Consider the following 19404-nt stretch of genomic DNA (forward strand, 5'->3'; position numbering starts at 1 on the left):
AAAAACAAAAAAAATTGTAAAATGTAAATATAATATACCTAAGCAAATTGTAAATTTATTGAGTAATGAAGAACAAAATAAATGATATACATTGGTAGGTAGCTACCAGTCTTTATTTAAAATCGGTAAAGGTGGCTGTTTAACATTTAAGAGACATACTGAATTTTCCGCGTTAACACCACATCCTGTAAACAGCACAACACAAAGACCAAAGGTAGACATAGATGCCCAATATTTTTCACACCATCTGTTAACTAAGTCTAAATTCTTCTTGTTTTTAAGCTGCATGTGCGCCATACAAAACCGATTAGTAGTGTCGTTCATTGAATTGCAAACCCCGTCAAGTACAGCCTTATTTGTAGAATGTTCGTTGACAACAAATTGTTTGGTTGACCATATGCCATCATATGCTTCCATGAATTGTTTTTTAACATGCACTTGACCTTGAGAAATAAAAAAAATTAAAGAATTGTCAAAAAACTTAGATTAATATTATTTCAGATCTTATACACCGTAGATTTTATTTCATAAAAATATAATTAAGTAAAAAAATAGTTTACCTTGAGCTGGACTTTCAGTAATACATTTTAGTAAAACCAAAAATTTTTTGAAAGAATCAATATTTTTTAAATGGACAGGAGAGTTAATAAATTCAGCTAATCTTTTTTGACCAATTAAATAAGCATCACCGTATGACAATGCTGCAAAATAAAAAGTACATATATTATTATTATTATATATATATATTGTAACGTGAGCCACAGGTTGAGGAAGAAATTTAAGGTTAAGTCAGTAGTTTAACTAACTATAAATCTGGTTTTTTATCATTCCCTTTTTTCTAATGTAAATAATGAATTTGTTCTAGAAACCATTTAATGATGGCAACGTTGGGCTCTCAGAGCCCGTTAAAGCTACATGAAAAATAAAAAAAAAAGATTTACAGTAACTTTTAAATATTTTTCTTTTTTGTTTGTTTTGAAACAAATGTTTTATTGTTTCTATAGAATTAAATCTTTTGATTATAGATAAAATGTTGAGTGTCGAGTCTAAACAGAAACTGTGTAATCTATTTAGGATACACAAATACATTAAAAAATTATAGTTATAACAAAGCGTATACCTTTACGCCAAAGAAATTAATTTTAAATAAGTTAGTAACTATAGTAAATGCATACGTTTTTCCAATTTTTGTTGTACTAATAACATTGCTGCTTGGCTGTCTTCGACTGAACAATGTCCTTGATTGCCACATTGGATATTCAGATTCAAAAATGACTTTGCTAAATGCTTTAATTTACTTTTAGATCCTTTGTTACCATTTAGATTATAAATAACACTAGTGTCTATAATATATGGATGAAATAACTGAAAATATACAAATATTGTTTTACTAATAATTTTGAAATCTTAAAATCTGATATCAACCTTTAAAGCATCTAAATCACAATTTAATGATTGTCCAATTAAGATTGCATCTGCTGGTAATAATTTAATTACATCTTCTTGAACATCTTTTAATGTAGTTGTAACACCATTCAGCTTTGCAGGTGTAATTCCAGAATACTGAGTTAAATAGTTAGTGATTTTGTTTGAAGGTTTAACCAAAGATTCGTATATAACCTAAATCAAAATGATAAAATTACCAAAATATAATAAATTTAAAACAAATGTGTTATTATAAATAAATGTATTATTTTTCTAGTATTAGAGTGGAATAAGTAGCAAACTTAGCAACTTTAAATGAATAATTCTGTCAAAAAATTTGAATAATTGTCAACAAAACAGCTTTTATAATTTATTAGGCAAATTTATTTATTTTACCTTTTAAATTTATTTATTTATTCATTAGGCTTAACTAATATGCTTTAAAAAATATGCTTATAGAAATTATAGATTGATGTTAATAAAAAATTGGAAAAGTACAGCTAATTAAATAAGGTAACACAATTATAAAATATGAAAAAACATAGGAGTTGAATAAAGAAATTTACATTTAATTTCTCGTCAACAATTGACACTCGGGTGAGTTCATTTTTTCCAATAGATGTATAACACATTTCACAATCTACAGCAAACATGGGACTTTGGTTAGAAACTGGTAAATATTTATTCTGAGTAAAACGGAAGCCTTCCATAGAACATTCTCGTTTATTGATTGGTAAAGGATAATTATGTATTATTAATTGATTAAGTGACATGAGTAGTGTCATTTTTGTACACAATTCTTTGGATTTGGTTGTATTACAAGAATCTGTCTCATATTTTGAATCCAATTCTTTTTCTGAAAACAGTTTTTAATTATTATTAATATGTATATCAAAATAAGCAAAAATGTGGGACAGGACACGTTGAATTAACTAGTATATTTAAGCATTTTAACACATACCATTTTTTCTACACCAACTAGGGGGTAGTTCAATTTCAAGGGGTGGTACAAAATTATACTTTGAAAATATAGAAAAAGAATTTTTGAAATTCAAATAATCATCTGATGTTTTTATGTCACATCCATCAATTACTAAAATACATGTTTGTACAATGTTACATTGCATTTCCAAACTCGACCATCTATAAAATAATATTTAAATATATAAATATTTACAAAAACAGTTGTTGAATTAAATACATTCTCAAATGTTACATAGGACAGGATGTATAACTTCAATATTTAATGAGTATACCTTATATTAATTATTTTCCATATTTTTATTTTAGTTATATATTTATTACACTTTACTTACCTAGGTACATACTTCCCGGGTCCATAAATAGAATATAGAAGTAATTCATTTAGTTCAGTGATTTTTAACGGACTTTCACTTTTTCCATCTTCATTTAATTGAGACTGTTGTCCACGTTTATTGAGTACTACTCTAGGAAACGACTGTAACAAATTTTTCAATATATTATTAATTATAATTTATAAAATATTATTAATTGTAATCAGTAAAAATTTATTAGGATTTTGCAAAACACTCAATAATTGCACTGATATTTGTGTTATTTTGACTATAGGTACATAATTGTTTAACACTGTGACAACCAGTGCATCACACAAGACACAAACGTAGATAGAATAGTAAATATTTAAATCAGTTGTAGGTAAATGTTAAATATTTAATAGAATATAAGACAAATAAAATTAATATTTGTATACTATTCTTATCCATAAATAAAAAAGTGAAGAGCATGATAAAATAAAGTTTAAATTAAAAAATAGCAAAATATAATAGTTAAAGAGTATGTAACACAATAAATAAATAAAATTGAATTACTTATTTTTTACGCACTTTTAACAGCTTTTTTTTTTCCTTTAAGTATTTTTTAAGTTTAATGTAGTCTTCTTCAGTAATACTTTTTCTATCTGTTTTTTGTTCAGGAGAGGAAGACTGAACGTTTGGTTTCTCAATTTCAACTACTTCTGCAAGTTGGTTGGAATTAGAATTATTTAAACGTCGTTTTTTTGTAGGATTTTCACTTTCGCAGCTACAATAAAATATTTTTCATATTTAGTCATTAATTATTCTGTCAAACACAATATTAAACTTTGTTGTTATTTTACTTACTAATTTACGTTATCTATTTTCCCTGTTGTGTCATCTCGATTTAACTTCAATTTTGTCATTTTCATGTGATACTGAATCACGTCCACGTTGTTAATTAATTTGAATTCTGAATGTTCAGGAACTGTTAAACAATTCCGTTTTCCTGCTTAAATCGTAAAAATAGAGTACTTTCATAATAATAATAATAATGGTAAAATTAATAAACCATGTGCCGTGTGAAATCAGTATGAGATTACGATGTACTCATTAGTCATTACATACACTACACTCTACAGCATGTTGTAGCAGACATTTTTTATTATTAAAAATATCGTGTTGAGTTGGATACTGATAACAGTTATAAGCGATTTTGGGGGAACTAGTTGACAGAGGATCTAGATGTTTGTATATATTTAAAGATAACATGAAAATCCCCCTCACCCTCCCTCAAATATAATATCTAATGTCCTTGAATTCGTTCAGCTGTTAAGAATGTTTTGTTGGACTAATCGTTATTTTATTTGGTGGTTTATTTTTCGTGGTTCGTTGTACCTTGTCTTTCTCTGTGCCCAAAGCCCTTTAGGCTTTAGTCCACAGACCATAGTCCCACTTCACAACTAAGTAATGACTCTATGCGTTTTGACTGTGACTTTTTATAAAATCTAGTCTGCCTAGTTTTTAGATAATTGTTATTGTGTGCGCGATGCGGTCTAGCAGATAGTACGTGTTGATGTACTCTCCGAATACGCTTTATCAGTATGCACATTAAATTTACGTTGCACGGCACGTTTAAAATATCGTTTATACTTAAGTTACACTTGTAGTTATTGTACCTAGTTTTAATTTAAATGCTAACAGGTCGTTGGGTAATATGATGTTATTAAATATAATATTACAATTTAGTTAGTAAGTTTAGATTTTTGTTTTATTGTTTGCGTGTATTAATTTTAATCTTTATTTTGCACTAAGTTAGGTAATATAATTTTTCCACGAAAACGTCAATATAATATTATTTTTGTTCATTGTACTTGCGTACCAAATTTTATTCAGCGTTTTTATTAAATTGTTATGAATTAGTGATGGTGCTTATGAGAATTTACCACGCATTTTGTATTAATTTGTTTTCTTTCGCTGTTACATCAGTAGATGTAATGTTGTATTGACTTTTATAAATTACAATAGTCTATAACGTGAAAATAAATTCAAAATTTAAAGTGGTTTTTTTAAAATAATAATATGAGTTTCTCTATACGTATTATCTAATACACAAAATTAATCTTTGACGTTTACCAAATTTATAAATAAAAGTTTGAAACTGTTTTTTTTTTTCATTATTAACTTAAAAGTTTTAACTTAATGTAGATATAGTTAGTATTTGTTCTACGTCTGATAACTGATTATGAAGTTTGTACAAATTTATTATTTTCAAATATTTGTAAATAATGCCTTTATCAAAAAAGTATCTTTATAAAATATGAAGACATTTTAGTCAGCAGTATAACCTATTATTCTTATTTTAACACCTATGCTAGGTCTCACCTTTAAACTGGAAAAATTGTAAAATAAAAACTTTTGAAATGCCTTGTTATACGACACAAGTAGACGATAAGCAATTCTGTTGCTAGGCAACGTAGACAGATAGTCTTATTTTACTTTTATATATATATTTTTTCTTTCTATATTTTAATTTAAAGGTGGTACCAGATAGAAATACCTGTAAATATCTTTAAGTATGTTTTATATAAAATATAAAATATATGCTTTTCTAGATGTGTGTAGCAGTGCTAAAGTTGTCAAATATGTCGCTAAAACATTTTCATTATCAACTTCTTAATTAATTTAATCATTTTAATAAAGCGTTTTAAAATAAGATAATTTAATTAATTGCTTATAATATACGGTTCTATACAGTTTCTTATTCAAATTATTTCATCCAATTTTTTTTGATAAATCATAAAATATTGTGATAAAAGTAATTAAGTATAATAAACCATACACGAAAATATTGAAATAGGTTAATAGTTATTTCTCCAATGTAATTGCAAACAGAAATGTTTTGAACAAATATAAGTGTAAAAGTCATATTTCTATTTTAAGTTGTAATTAATATTTTTTATTTTGTTTTAGGTTAAAAGTCTAATCATACAATGAGAAATAGAAGCAGAGTTACAAGCCAGTCTGATCAATCAGATGATGATAAAATTTTTACTCCAGTTGTTCATACTAGGTAAATATATTATTCTTTAAATTAACAAAACCATTTGTGGTGAAAGAGTTAAGTAAAGTGGACGTTAAGAAAAAAAGGAATGCCGAGGGTGTATGTGAAAGGATATTATGTATGAAGGGGCAAGTACAAGAGTGAATAGTGTGTGTGGAGAAACAGAAAGTTTTTGTGTAAGAGTAGGTGTGCATCAAGATTCAGCGTTGATTCCTTGCTTGTTCTCTTTAGTAATGGACGAGATTACGAAAGATATACAGGGGAGGTGCCATTGTGTATGATATTTGCAGATGACATAGTGTTAGTGGAGGAAAGTCCCTAAGAATTGGGACACTTGAAGTGTGGAGAGAAGCGCTTGAAGGGAAAGGACTGAGGATTAATAGGAGTTTAACGGTGACAGTCATGTTTGATTTTGGAGAAAGTTATAGGACAAGACAGGTAATGCACATGGGTGATGATGAAGTGTGTGAGATTGATAGGTTCAAGTAATTAGGGTCGGTAGTACAAAAAAATGGTGGGTATGAGGAGGACGTGAAAAATAGAAAAAATTGTGGATGGATGAAGTAGAGGGAAGCGTCAGGTATTTTGTGTGATAGGAGGATGCCTATAATATTGTAAGGTGAATTTTATAGGACGGAAGTGAGGCCACCAATGTTGTATGGCTCAGAATGTTGGGCAGTAGATCAGAAAATTGAACAAAGAATGAGTGTAGCGGAGATGAGAATGCTAAGATGAATGAGTGGAGTGACTAGAGAAGATAGACTAAGTAATGAATACATAAAGGGGTGTCTAGGAGTTGCATTAATTTAATTTGGGGAAAATGAGAGAGAATAGGTTAAGATGGTTCGTTCATGTTATGAGAAGAGATGAGGCAGAGGCAGTGAGAAGTGTTATTAAGGTGAATGTAGAGGGAAAAAGAGAAAGACCGAAGAAAAGATAGTTAGACGGAAATAAAGTGGTATGAGAATAGCTGGGGTGATTGAACGACATTAAAGGATCAAGCTTTATGGAGGTGTAGGGCTAGGGTGGCCGACCCCATGTAGTTGTGAGTGTAAGGTGAAGATGAAGAAAATCTGGTGAAAGAGTTGAATAGAAAACAGCATTTTTTTCTACTCCTTCACACCATCTTATTATTATTATTTTAACCTTATAATTTCTAATAAAAAATTTAAAAAAAAAACAGCTATGGGGAAGCAAACATCTGGGTATGCCTTGGAGCAATAAATAACTAGTCTATACAACATAGTTTATTTAAATTTGTTCACTTATTTTATAGATCTAAATATGCATCTCTTCACCATAATTTAGAAAACAGCCACAGTCATGATGCTGATGAATCTCACAATATTGGTATAAATTATAACTTACTTTTGCCTTAATATGAGTTAACATGTGTATAATATATTCACAGAAGGAACAAGAAGAAGTACAAGGAAAAGAAAATTGAAGTATGAAAATTATAGTGACACTTGGATTGTTGGTTCCCAAGCACTCAAAGGATATCCTAACATGATGAACAAAGAAGATGGTATAATTTATTGTATTTTGCCCTAACATTTATAAAACCTATCACTATTCTATGTATATGTGTATTGTGAACTCATAATACAAATTGCATACCCACAAATAGAGTTTCCTTTAAGATTTCATGTACACACGTCATGTATACATAGAAAAGTGAGAGGAGGGGAGGGTACATATAGCATGGTATACATTTACGAATAAACCACTGGTTTTTAAGTATAATATTTGACTTACAATTTATAAATACATTTTATAGTTCCCAGAAGAATGACTAGGAATTTAAGACATCAAGTTAATCAGATGATTGAAGACGACGAAGAAGAAGAAGATGATGATGATGTAGATGATGTAGATGTCGATCAAAAAGAAGATGAAGAAGAAACAAACGAAAATTCTGAAACCTTACATAGCATTAATAATACAAAAGAAGATAAAATTAATGATTTAACAAATAACACTGTCAGTGATAACCGTCCAAGAACAAGAAGAGCTGTAGCTGAAGCAAGTGATAAATCGAATGATCATACAAATGAACAGTGTAATGATGAAATGTACACGCGTATAAAACGTACAAGTAGACAAGCTTCCCAAAATCAAAATAAACCTAACGGTATGTAAATACAATTAATTCAATAATTAAAGAGTGATAATTTAGGATACTTTAAAGATGTTTTATTTCTTATTGAGTATTATATTAATCAAATTTTGCAAGGTCAAATTTCTTTTACTCAAAAACATGCATTATAAGAAGAATAGGGATGACGACACGTAGAGTGATTGTATCAACATTTTTTTCTTAGTTTAGAAGAGTAAAACTTCTAAATAGAGCAGTGCATATTGATCTCAGATTTTTAAAATTTCAATTTCTATGCACTGTAATATGCATTCAACTCTTCACAATTCCTGTTCTTATTTTGACTACCAAGGGGCTGTAACTATTACAAAAAATTTCACGTTAAAAATTATACTTTAAAGCTAGTACAAATTGATTAGTAATAAGTTGAAATAATCATAAATATGCTTTTTGTCAAATATGTTCTATATTTTGTCCCTTAATAAATATAATTGAGTACTTAAAAGTTATGTAGACACAGTGGCATGTTTAGGATTTTGTCAAAGGGGAGGTATGTATTGGCAAACATTTCATTGACCCAAGGGGCTTCATTCAATCACCATAATCACCAGTATTAGTTTTTTAAAAACAATTTAGAGTGTTCGAAATTAGGAAACGGGTGGATTTTAAAGTAACATTAGATTAAGAAGTATGGAACACTTTACAAAGACAACAGCAAAGGTAAATCTATTCTCCATATCTCCCCCGTAAATACACCATACCATAGACAACTAATCTATGAATGTAATTTTGACTTGATAATTAATAATTATAATTTTCAATAAAATGATGTATGATAGATCTATTTAATTTAAATTTTAGAGATGTATAGCATTAATTTTATTTAGGATCATGTCAGTGGTTCTGAATTGCAAATTTCATAACTTTTTTTTTTTTAAGACGCTGAGCAAAGCAGTAATGAATCAATAAGTTCTGAAGATAATTTAAGTAAAATTGAAGACTATTTAACTTCAATAAATAAAATAAATGTACAAAATAAACGAAGAACAATAAGGTTGAGGCAATGCAGTATTAGGCCATCTAATCGGCAACGATACTATAGATATAGTTTACGTAAAGTTAAGCCAACTGTACAAAGATTTCAAATACATTCAGAAAAAAATACAAGTAAGGAAAAAAAAAATGTTAAACTAAAATTAATATTTAATAATTTAATTACTATATATTTATTATATAATCTAATGTTCTGATCTGATATAATGAATAATAATCATGTGTTATAATTAAATAATAATTGTATGATAATATTTTAAAAAGACACCTTAATCAATATGTTTGAGTCATAATCCCAGAATTTAAATAATTAGTTTATTTTGCAAAATTTATTTTAATTCAACCAAAATTATAGCGCCTGTAATAACATTTTTAGTAAAAACATAAAGTATAATTACTTAACTTTATTTTTTAAAATAAACAAAAGCAATTTGTTTTTAATAATTTTGGTTAATTTTTTTTGTAAACAGGAGCTGCGAAAACTCCATCAAAAATGGTAAATGGTCCACGAAAACGTCGTGTTTCTTCGTCCTCTGAATCGACAAACACATCTGAGATGTCCGACAATGACTTAGAGACCTCGGTTAACCAAACACAAGTTATCAAAAAACCCAAGGGCAAAGGGCATAGTACAAGAGATGACAAAAATAACAAAAAATCATCTCTCGAAGATATTAAACCTATTGTTGTCGATAGTGGTATCGGATTTCACAATATTGGTGGTTTGCAAGAACACATAGATTGTCTACGTGAAATGGTTGTTTTTCCAATTATTTATAAAGACGTGTTTGAGTTATTTGAGCAGCAACCAGCTAAGGGTGTAATATTTCACGGACCACCCGGAACTGGAAAAACGTTACTTGCAAGAGCTTTAGCTAATGAATGCAGTAAAGGTGGTCAAAAAGTATCATTCTTTGTACGGAAAAGTGCAGATGTTTTATGCAAATGGGTTGGGGAATCTGAAAGACAACTGAGACTTCTCTTTCAAAAAGTAAGCAATAAAATACAATTTTACTATACATATTTAAAATGTAACATGATTTATTTACAATAATATATTAACAATCAAGTACCTATCTGAAATTTCAAAATTTACAATTATCCTTATTTATAAAGTCTTGGAAAACTGTGATGTGCAATGCCCCACATTGCGTGCACTTAATTAAATATTGTTAATAGGGTTAATCAACTATTGTAAAATATAAGGGAAATTTCACTATACAGTAAAATGTTTGAGAGAAGAATAATATTAAATTAAAAAATATATATATTGACATTATTTCAAAATGTATTATTTAGGCTAAAGATATGAAGCCTTCTATTATATTTTTTGATGAACTCGACGGATTGGTCCCGGTTCGCTCTGGAAAACAAGATCAAGTCCATAATAGTATAGTAACAACTATGCTGGCCATGATGGATGGTTTAGAAACTCGAGGTGATGTGATTGTAATTGGTGCTACAAATCGTATCGACTCGATCGATCCAGCTCTTCGGAGGCCCGGTCGATTTGATAAAGAATTGTATTTCCCCCTCCCTACAGACAAAGTAATAATACATGATAGAAAAACTATAAATAAATGTGTATTTATAATTTTAATAATTTTAATTGCTTACAGGATAGATTAGATATACTACGTATTATAATTAGTAAATGGAAGTGTCCCCCGGATGATAAAATCTTGAGACGGTTAGCTGAAGAAACAGTTAGCTACACTGGTGCAGATTTAAATTCTTTGTGTTCTGAATCGGTACTACAAGCTTTAAATCGTACATATCCACAGATTTACAAAACATCCAAACGTCTACTTCTAGACAATACAAAAATTCAAGTAATTATTTACATTTGATTTATAATATCAAAATATTTGTTAAGCACAAGTTGTTCTCCATTTTTTGGGGACTTATACTATGATACAAAATCAGTGTTTAGAACGATTCTATTATTAAGTAAATAAGTAAATTCACTGGTATACTTGCAAATAATCCATTGATTAGTGGTAACACAATATGATAAAATATAATAAAGAAGTATCTTAGATAATTATTTTTCAATACAAATATCTTATTGCACAAAATATACGGTTTATTTAGTTATTTGTTCAAAAGCTTGTTCAGTGAAAAAGAAAGTTCTTTCCAAACACTGTACTAAATCTAATAAGTTAATTAATGACTAATATATAATACCTGCATGAAATGAACTACAAAAATAAATTTATGTTTTCATAAATTGTTATTGTTAAGAATAATCAATGGAGGTAATCTTTCTTAAAACTATTAGTGCAATTTATTATTTTTTTATTTTGACATAATGAATTGTCATTGGACATGACAAATGTCGACATGTTAATTGTCACAGTGCTGACGTCATTATCATTTCGTCATGGAGAAGGATTAGGTTAGGTTAGGTTATGGAGGGTCATTCTGAAAATAAAGTTAAGAGTATCCACATTTCATGCAGATTAAGTTGCGGGATTATAAGGATATAACGATTTATATAAGAATAGACAAATTAATTTGTTAGGTAGGCACTTACTTACTGAGGAACCACGGAAATTGATCTTTGAGAAATGTTGCCAGAAATCGATTTTAAGGCTAGATATTATAAAACTATTAAAAAGTATTTGGCCAGAACATATAATTAAGACTATACTATCATCATATATCGCAAGGAGATTATAGATTGGAAATAATCTATAATTATCAGGACATATCAATGTATTCTGCCCTCCTAAGCAAAAATGCCGTAATTTGAAAAACTTTTTTTTTGTAAAAACCCGATTAAACAAAGTAAAATGGTTTCTTAATTGGTTTTTTTAAATATTTTTTTTTTCAAGTTACTGCATTTTTGCTTAGGAGGGCAGTATTGATGTATCTACATAAAGTGTGGATACTCTTAACTTTTTTTTCTTTAAAAATGTAATTTTGGAGAAACAATAGTAAAAACTGGAGTCACCAAAGTTTAAAATATTATCAAATATGAAATTTGTATTCTTTATTGACTTTTTTTATATTTATTTTCCAAAATCAAAGGTAACAATTGAAGACTTTGAAAAAGCGTTAAGTAAAATTGTACCAACTACTGAACGTAATATTGTACTTAATCCTAAAAAGCTGCCAAGTATATATCATTCATTGTATCAGGAACCGCTTCAAGGCTTAGTTTCTTTCATGAACCAAATATTTCCTGAAATTACTTCACATTCTAACCAAAGGTTGTTGTTATTCTATAATAACTAATAAGGTCGTTATGGTTTTAAAATAAATATTATGTTATTAATATTTTTAATGCAATTTACAGACTGAGAGTGTCAAAAGCTCCTCGCATTCTTGTACATAGCCTATCAAACTCTAAAAATGTTCTTGTCATCCCAGCAGTATTACAACATTTTGAGAATTGTTATAGACATACCTTAAGTTGTGTTACTTTGTACAGCAATACGTCTAGTTCACCCGAAGAGGCTATTGTACAGGTGCGTGTTGTTTATATTTGAAAAATTCTTGTTTATAACAAAATGTTGTCATTTGTACATCTTTAGTTAAATATTTTAAATAATACTTTAGATTTTCAAAGAACTTCCAAAACATCTTCCAGCAATTCTGTTCATTCCGAATATTGGAGAATTGTGGGAGAGTTTAAGTGAATCTTTGCAAAAGTTATTTTTCGAGTTATTAGATTCACTGGACATAACTCTGCCTGTATTAATATTTGCCACGTCGTTGTACACTTACAAAGACTTACCAAAAATGGTATATATTTTTATTACTTATTAAAATCAAATACAATTTATCATATACAATGGCATGCACAGGAATGGGGGGGGGGATGAGGGGATATATCCTTCCATGGGCCTTTTTTTTTACTTTTAACATGACAGTTCATCAACATAATTATGTATCTGTTAAAAACAAAATTTATCATCAAAAATATGTGCTGTGGTGATAACTGATAAGTGATACCAAAGACATTAACCACAATAATTATACTCTAACTGTGGTTATAGCCCATATATATTATGAAGTTGGTAGTAATCAGAAAATGTAGTTTTCTTTATTATAATAAAAATTGAAATATAATACATTTTCGTTGTACTGGTTTATGACATCCCCCCCCCCATACAAAATTCCTGCGCACGCCACTGATCATATACAAATATATATTTTCTTCAAGTATGTTGTATACGATTAAGAATGTTTTAAAACTTTCATGGATTGAACTATTAGTTGGATAATTTTTGGATTTATCCATGTTGTCATTAGTTAGCTGATGTTTCGGACCCATTATAACTCTTAAAATAGATCCTGCAATGGGTCCGAAATGTCAGTTAACAAATGACAACATAGATAAATTTGAAAATTTTCAAACTTATATAGTAACAACATAGTATATGTGTAATTTGTATTATAACTTATTACAATAATGTAAATATTTTAATTCTTAAATGATATTTATAGATATTTGATGTGTTTGTTGGTGAAAAACGAAAATATGTGATTCCTAATCCACCAATCGAATCTATAAATTCCTTGTACTCTGAACTGATGGATAAGGCTTTTAAACCACCTAAAACAGTTGAACCTGAAACTTTGGAAGACCTACCTTTAGCTCCTACACCTAGTCCACCTAAGTTAAGCGAAACCGAATTGAAAGGTATTATATGTCAAGAGGAAAATACACTACGCGAACTTAGAATATTTTTACGTGATATTTGTGCAAAACTAGCTCGTAACAAACAGTAAGTTAAACAATTTTGCTTAAGTGATATGCTTAGCTTATTTCAATAGGAAGGGAATCTATATTTTTTAAGAAGTAGTCTATGTAATTTTGATCCCTTCCTTCACAAATTCATTTTAGCTGTACAATAATATTGTGGTATATTTTCAATGATTCATTAGTTAATTTTTATATAATATTAGTTTATGGCATACATTATAAAAAAACTTCATGGTGTTGATTGGGCAAAATTTTAGTGAAATCCAAAAAAAAAATCTCGGCTTCTGCCTTTGTATCAATTTATAGATCCTGGGCTATCTGTGGGATTTGAATTATTAGGATCCTATTAGATTTGTTTACTTTATTATAATAAAGAAAAAAAAAATAAATACATTTATGATAAAATAATATTCCTAGTCTAATTTTAAAGAATTAAAGGTTATTATTCTTATTTTATGTTTATAGGTTTTTTATGTTTACAAAACCAGTCGATATCGAAGAAGTACCAGATTATTTAGAAATTATTAAAGAACCGATGGACTTGGAAACTGTAATGAGCAAAATAGATAAACATTGCTACATTTGTGCCAGAGATTTTTTAGATGATATTGATCTAATTGTTAGAAATGCTTTGGAATATAATCCGGATAAAAGTGCTGAAGACAAGCACATTAGGCATAGAGCATGCTCGTTACGGGACAAGGCATATGCGTTTATAAAAGCTGAAATGGATTCCGATTTTGAAGAATCATGTCGCGATATACGAGAACAGCGAAAAAAACGTAATGCTACCGAAATTGAACAAACGTGTGTTCCAGACTTTGTACATACTGTTAAAAAAGAACCGACATCCGATAAATATAATAGTAAGCTATTTGTTAAGAGTTAACTTTCTAAAAATGTATTATTTATTTTAAATAATTTTACATTGTGTTTCAGATCAAATTCTAAATGAAGAAAATAACAGTAGAAAGAGAAAACGGCGCAACAAGTGGCAAAATGGATTAACTCCGAGAAAAAAAAGAAATTCGAAAAGTTCTAAAGTATATATATATATATATGTATATAATAGTTACATAAAAATATGTACAATTTAATAAGAAATAACCTAGAATAAGTGTTTTTTTATTGCAAATAAATTGAATAAAGAATAATGATATATTTTCAGGATAATGCTACGGCAAATTCGAGTAATCCAACAGTGAATGGATATGAATCTAGTATGTAATTTATTCAAATAATTAATTTATATGTTCTATTTTATTAATACAATTTTTTTTAATATACTTGGTGTAGATGAAAGCAGTAATGAGAGCAACCGTTCAATGTTATCGGAAGAAAGATCTAACAGTATTAGTCCTATTCCAAATGAATTAAATAATATAGGTGGGTATATTTTGAGATTGTTTAATGATCATTTCCTTTTTAATTTTTAGTGTTAACAAGATTTATACAGATTAATTTTCAATGATGATTGTTTTCATATCAAACAAAATGTATATTTTTTAAATTTATAATGTGATGTATAAAAATGTGTCCAACAATATTATTCAGGATTTTTTGAAATTGAGTTAGTCGAGTTATTTGGTATTATAAATAAAACAGTTATCAAATAATTAAATTGAAAAAAACTGAAACACATCTATTTGATTGCAATGGTCATTCTTCTGAATGTATAATGGCTGTTTGGGTCAACTGAACTTAAAATTTGACTTTTGCAAAAGCTGCAAATAAAATTTTAAATTATTAAAATTTTTTTATTTTTTTAGATTTGTCTCCAAAAATTGTTCACCAAGAATTCAAAATTGACAAAACTGTATACCATAGTTTTGTTAACAATATAGTGACATACTGGAACGGGAGAAATTACTATAATGTAGATGACGGTATAATTGATTTGTATTCATTACTTGACAATAAAATTATAAAGTACACGGATAAATGGGACCGAACTACATTAATTACAGTGAGTAAAAATTTTAAAATATTTTAATATCAAATATTTATTATATAAAATATATTTTGTTTAATTTTCAGGAACTGATAGTGGAGTTTGATGATTTTAAAATTCGTTATATTAAAGAACTTCAAGAAGAAGAAAAAGAATAATTTTGTTTTACTATGTAGATTTTGTTATATTGTATTGTAACTTTCCATGTCTTATAATTAATTAACTCAGTATCACGTGGACATAATAGTGTGCGCATTCAAATATTGTAAAATAATACAACTATAAAAAAATATTTAGTTTTGTACTGCCATTTTATTTAAAATAAATAATAACATTTTAATTTTACGGCTGTATTAATGTTCAGTGTTTATATTTATTGTAATAAAGATTTTTTATGTACCAAGTAATATTTTTAAAAAGATTGGGTTGGTTGAAGTTAGCAAAGTAGTTGAAGAGACCTAGTCTTTTTGATTGTGAAACTACGTCACTTTTTCAAGTATAAAAACGGAAACGTGTTTCATAATTAATTAATTGACGACTTAAATAATTGTTTTATACTTGGGTACATATCGATGCCTTGCACGAAAAGTAGCACCGTTGGCACGAACAGTGCTAGTCTTTGTAAGAACTTGAACGGTGCTACGTGTCGTGCGAGGCGTCGATATAATAAACTGAGTAACATATGTGTAATCAAATTGACTGTATAGTTTAGTATTAGTTTAAAATATTTTCTATTGTTTCCGAAATATTTTTTTCGCTTTCGAAACCCAAATCTAAGACGTAATGCTTGGTTACGTATGTCAGGTGTTTCTGAATTTGTAAGCCATAAGCATGGATATTATTGAAATCGTGATGATTTGAAGTTAGAAAATTGGTTTGTTCGGAATCGTACATTTGATTATTGTTTCCTGATAATATGCAATATTTTTCTATGAAAGGAACCAAGAGATGACTTTTTTGACTTTCTAAAAACACAATTAGTAACATGTTAAACTCATTAACCTTTGTTATGTCGTTGCTACGGTAATCGATGTTATATTCTGGTAGCAAATGCTTTATATCTGTTGTGTATCTCTTAAACGTCAACGTACAAGTTAAAACTCTTTGAATGTACTGGCTAGTTTGTGTATCTGCCAATTTGTTCAATGTTTCCTCTAGAGAAAACAATGCGTCATGCATGCCCTCCATCATCAACAGGCCATCTTTGAAATTGTTTAGTGTATAATTGAACATTTCCCAGTATCTGTTAAAATTATAAACGTCCGTCACATCATATTTAACTTCTGCATTCATTGCTTTTTGTATTCTATCGTGTACTTGATTTGCCTCGTGCTTACATTCATATACCATATGCGTAATCAAAGTTATAAATTTAAGGATTGCGTTTGCATATACACATCCAAGCAGTTGAATGGTCATGCATAACTTTTGGACGACGTTATCGGCTGTTATACAAAATTGATCGGGTTTTTCGATTGGTATATACAAATCACGTCCCGAAAAAAAATAGCGTTTTTTTGTTGCATCTTGATATTTGACACTCAGCTCGTTGATCGCATTCCATCCGGAATGACTCAGTAATGCGTTTAGATTGTTGACCAGAGTACGTTTGTCTATGCATAATAAAACAAACAATTTTTAGTTAGGACGAATACCATTTATAATTATTATCATGTAGACAACTAGATTTGGGCAACATTTGACGAATAATAGGCAATTTTTTATCCACGAATAACATTAATTCTAACCTAATAAATAAACGTTAATTTGTTTATTTATTGTTAAAAAATTAACTCGTAATAAATAAAAATCAATAACAATTGTTATTAAAAAATATAAAGATTATTTTTGGTTTATTATTAATTTTTTGAATCTTATAGATGGTAATTTAAAATGTGTAACTAATATTATTATTATTATTTAGACATACTAAATAATAATAAATACATTTTAAATTGGGTTCAATAAAAACATAAAATAATTGGAAACAAAACAACTTATAATTTTGTCATGAATAATCGAATAATAAATGATTAAATCAAATAGGTATATGCTTTTTTTTTTTTTAATTACAGCTTTATCTAGGTAAAAACGTATTCGAATAGTGGCCAACTCTAAGAACAAACACTAATAATAGCAAACCGAAAAATTATCCCTTATACGCATATTTATACTATACCTTGTATTTTTACAAAATCAGCGTGCAGTACTCCTACGTGTTTCAAACCTAAATCCAAAATATAATTATTGATGACGTTTGTAACGTGATTTTGGATTTGCATGCATAAGGTTTCCACACAACACAAGGACTTATTGTCACGTAAAGGTTTTGCACGTAATGATTGGGCTTGCAAATGTTCATCAGCATTCTGGTTATCTGGTAGAACGCAGTATTTCTTTGTAAATGGAATCAAACTTTTCACTTCGGTATTAAACAAATTATGGATGCGTCTACTTAATTTACCAGTGCTTGCAATGTCTTTGTTGCGATATACATCACTATAATTCAGTAATAGTTCGCTTACATTTGATGTATTTTCTTTTAATTTTAACACACTGTTTAAAACTGGACTTATCCTTAGACGAGTTGGTATATTTAGTAGATTGTACAACGATTCCGACAGATGAAGCAATACGCTGTGCATATACCCGAACATTACATGACTTCTTTTGAATTCACTTATTACACAGTTAAAAAATGTCCAATATCGATCATAATTTTGAGCTGGCGTGTTGTACGTTTTAACCACCCTACCTGTAGCGTTTAAGGTTTTTCGGTATTCTTCTGATTTTTGAATATTATCTTGTACGAGTTTTTTTTCATAGTTGCAATTGTGTAGCATTTTTTTAAACAAATCCGTAAACTTTAAAATCTCTTTTGCATACACACATCCGAGCAGTTGAACGATCATAGGGTATTTCACATCGACGTTTTCAACACTGACATAGAAACGCTCAGGATCTTTGATGGGTATATATAAATCGCTTCCGGAAAACAATGTAGTTTCGATTGTATCCTCTTCGTATCTGACCGTCATATTGACAATCTGACCCCAACCTGGAAAACTCAAGAGTGCATTTAAATTGTCCACTAGTTTTTCCGTGTTTTCGCAACAAATCGACATTCGTTGATTGCATACCGCACAAAAAAATATTAAATCGATTAATACACGTTCAAACATTTTGATCCGACGGACTAACAAATGTACTAGTTTGCAAAAAAAAAAAAAAAACTATGTAGAAATAGAATAAACTGTGTGTCTTGTGAATATCAAACGTATGGTTTACTGTTACTTATAATATCGTGCGCGTTGCAAAAGCAAATAGAACATGTGTTTAGCAAATTGTGATTTGAAAATTTCTAAATTTCTTTTAGTTTCAGTGTTTGTTTGGAGACTTATATTTTTGGTTAGTAAAAATCTGCTGGATTCGTGATATTTTATTTTATTTCATTAAACGAATTATGTTTCTCAAAATTCTTTAGACTTACATCAAAAGTATAGAATAATAGAAAAAAATGTCATTAATGACTTAATTTATAACATCCACTTACTTCTTCTCCTGAATACCTCTACCTTTTGAATTCCTCTATTGTCTTAATCCTGTATCGACATTTTTTTGTACTCGTTTACAACAATAAATAATAACATAAACAAATTTATCAGTATGTGGCATTAATTAAATATTAAATATGTGGTTTGATTTATGTTTGTATCGGAAATAGAAATAATAAAAAAAACAATATTTCAGTCAAAACGTTCTGGTGTTCATGTATTGTAAAATCATAACGTAACCCGCAGTGATTCTAACAAATAGCCTCTGCTA

At 28.6% G+C, this 19404-nt stretch overlaps 2 protein-coding genes across 7 annotated transcripts; one reads left to right on the forward strand and one right to left on the reverse strand.

Annotated features, from left to right (window-relative positions):
- Window positions 1–78: 78 nt before the first annotated feature.
- LOC126842283 (uncharacterized) lies at window positions 79–3863 on the reverse strand. The gene is made up of 9 exons (XM_050579183.1): window positions 3567–3863; window positions 3291–3486; window positions 2742–2884; window positions 2387–2568; window positions 1992–2281; window positions 1426–1620; window positions 1176–1365; window positions 561–701; window positions 79–443 (listed from the first exon to the last, which is right to left on the reverse strand). Exons 1-9 carry the CDS (start codon window positions 3629–3631, stop codon window positions 103–105), a joined length of 1743 nt encoding a protein of 580 aa, XP_050435140.1. The 5' UTR covers window positions 3632–3863; the 3' UTR covers window positions 79–102.
- Window positions 3864–4050: 187 nt separating this feature from the next.
- LOC126841842 (ATPase family AAA domain-containing protein 2-like) lies at window positions 4051–15924 on the forward strand. 6 transcript variants are annotated; one of them, XM_050578597.1, is made up of 19 exons: window positions 4051–4166; window positions 5673–5772; window positions 7040–7113; window positions 7175–7291; window positions 7544–7897; window positions 8801–9028; window positions 9385–9905; window positions 10214–10462; window positions 10534–10746; window positions 11948–12129; window positions 12216–12387; window positions 12479–12664; window positions 13370–13650; window positions 14094–14494; window positions 14568–14671; window positions 14797–14848; window positions 14925–15014; window positions 15398–15594; window positions 15666–15924. In XM_050578597.1, exons 2-19 carry the CDS (start codon window positions 5693–5695, stop codon window positions 15735–15737), a joined length of 3573 nt encoding a protein of 1190 aa, XP_050434554.1. In that variant the 5' UTR covers window positions 4051–4166; window positions 5673–5692; the 3' UTR covers window positions 15738–15924. The 6 variants fall into 6 exon arrangements, with proteins under 6 accessions (XP_050434554.1, XP_050434518.1, XP_050434507.1 ...); XM_050578561.1 differs by having other exon boundaries at window positions 4071–4451; XM_050578550.1 differs by having other exon boundaries at window positions 4071–4411.
- The last annotated feature ends 3480 nt before the right edge of the window (window positions 15925–19404 follow it).

The sequence above is a fragment of the Adelges cooleyi genome, unplaced genomic scaffold, assembly GCF_023614345.1.
Source record: "Adelges cooleyi isolate 19-005CV unplaced genomic scaffold, UGA_ACOO_1.1 ACOO_flye_CR_arks_rails_tigmint_CR_PRNA_108, whole genome shotgun sequence".
In the NCBI taxonomy this organism is placed as follows: Eukaryota; Metazoa; Arthropoda; class Insecta; order Hemiptera; family Adelgidae; genus Adelges; species Adelges cooleyi.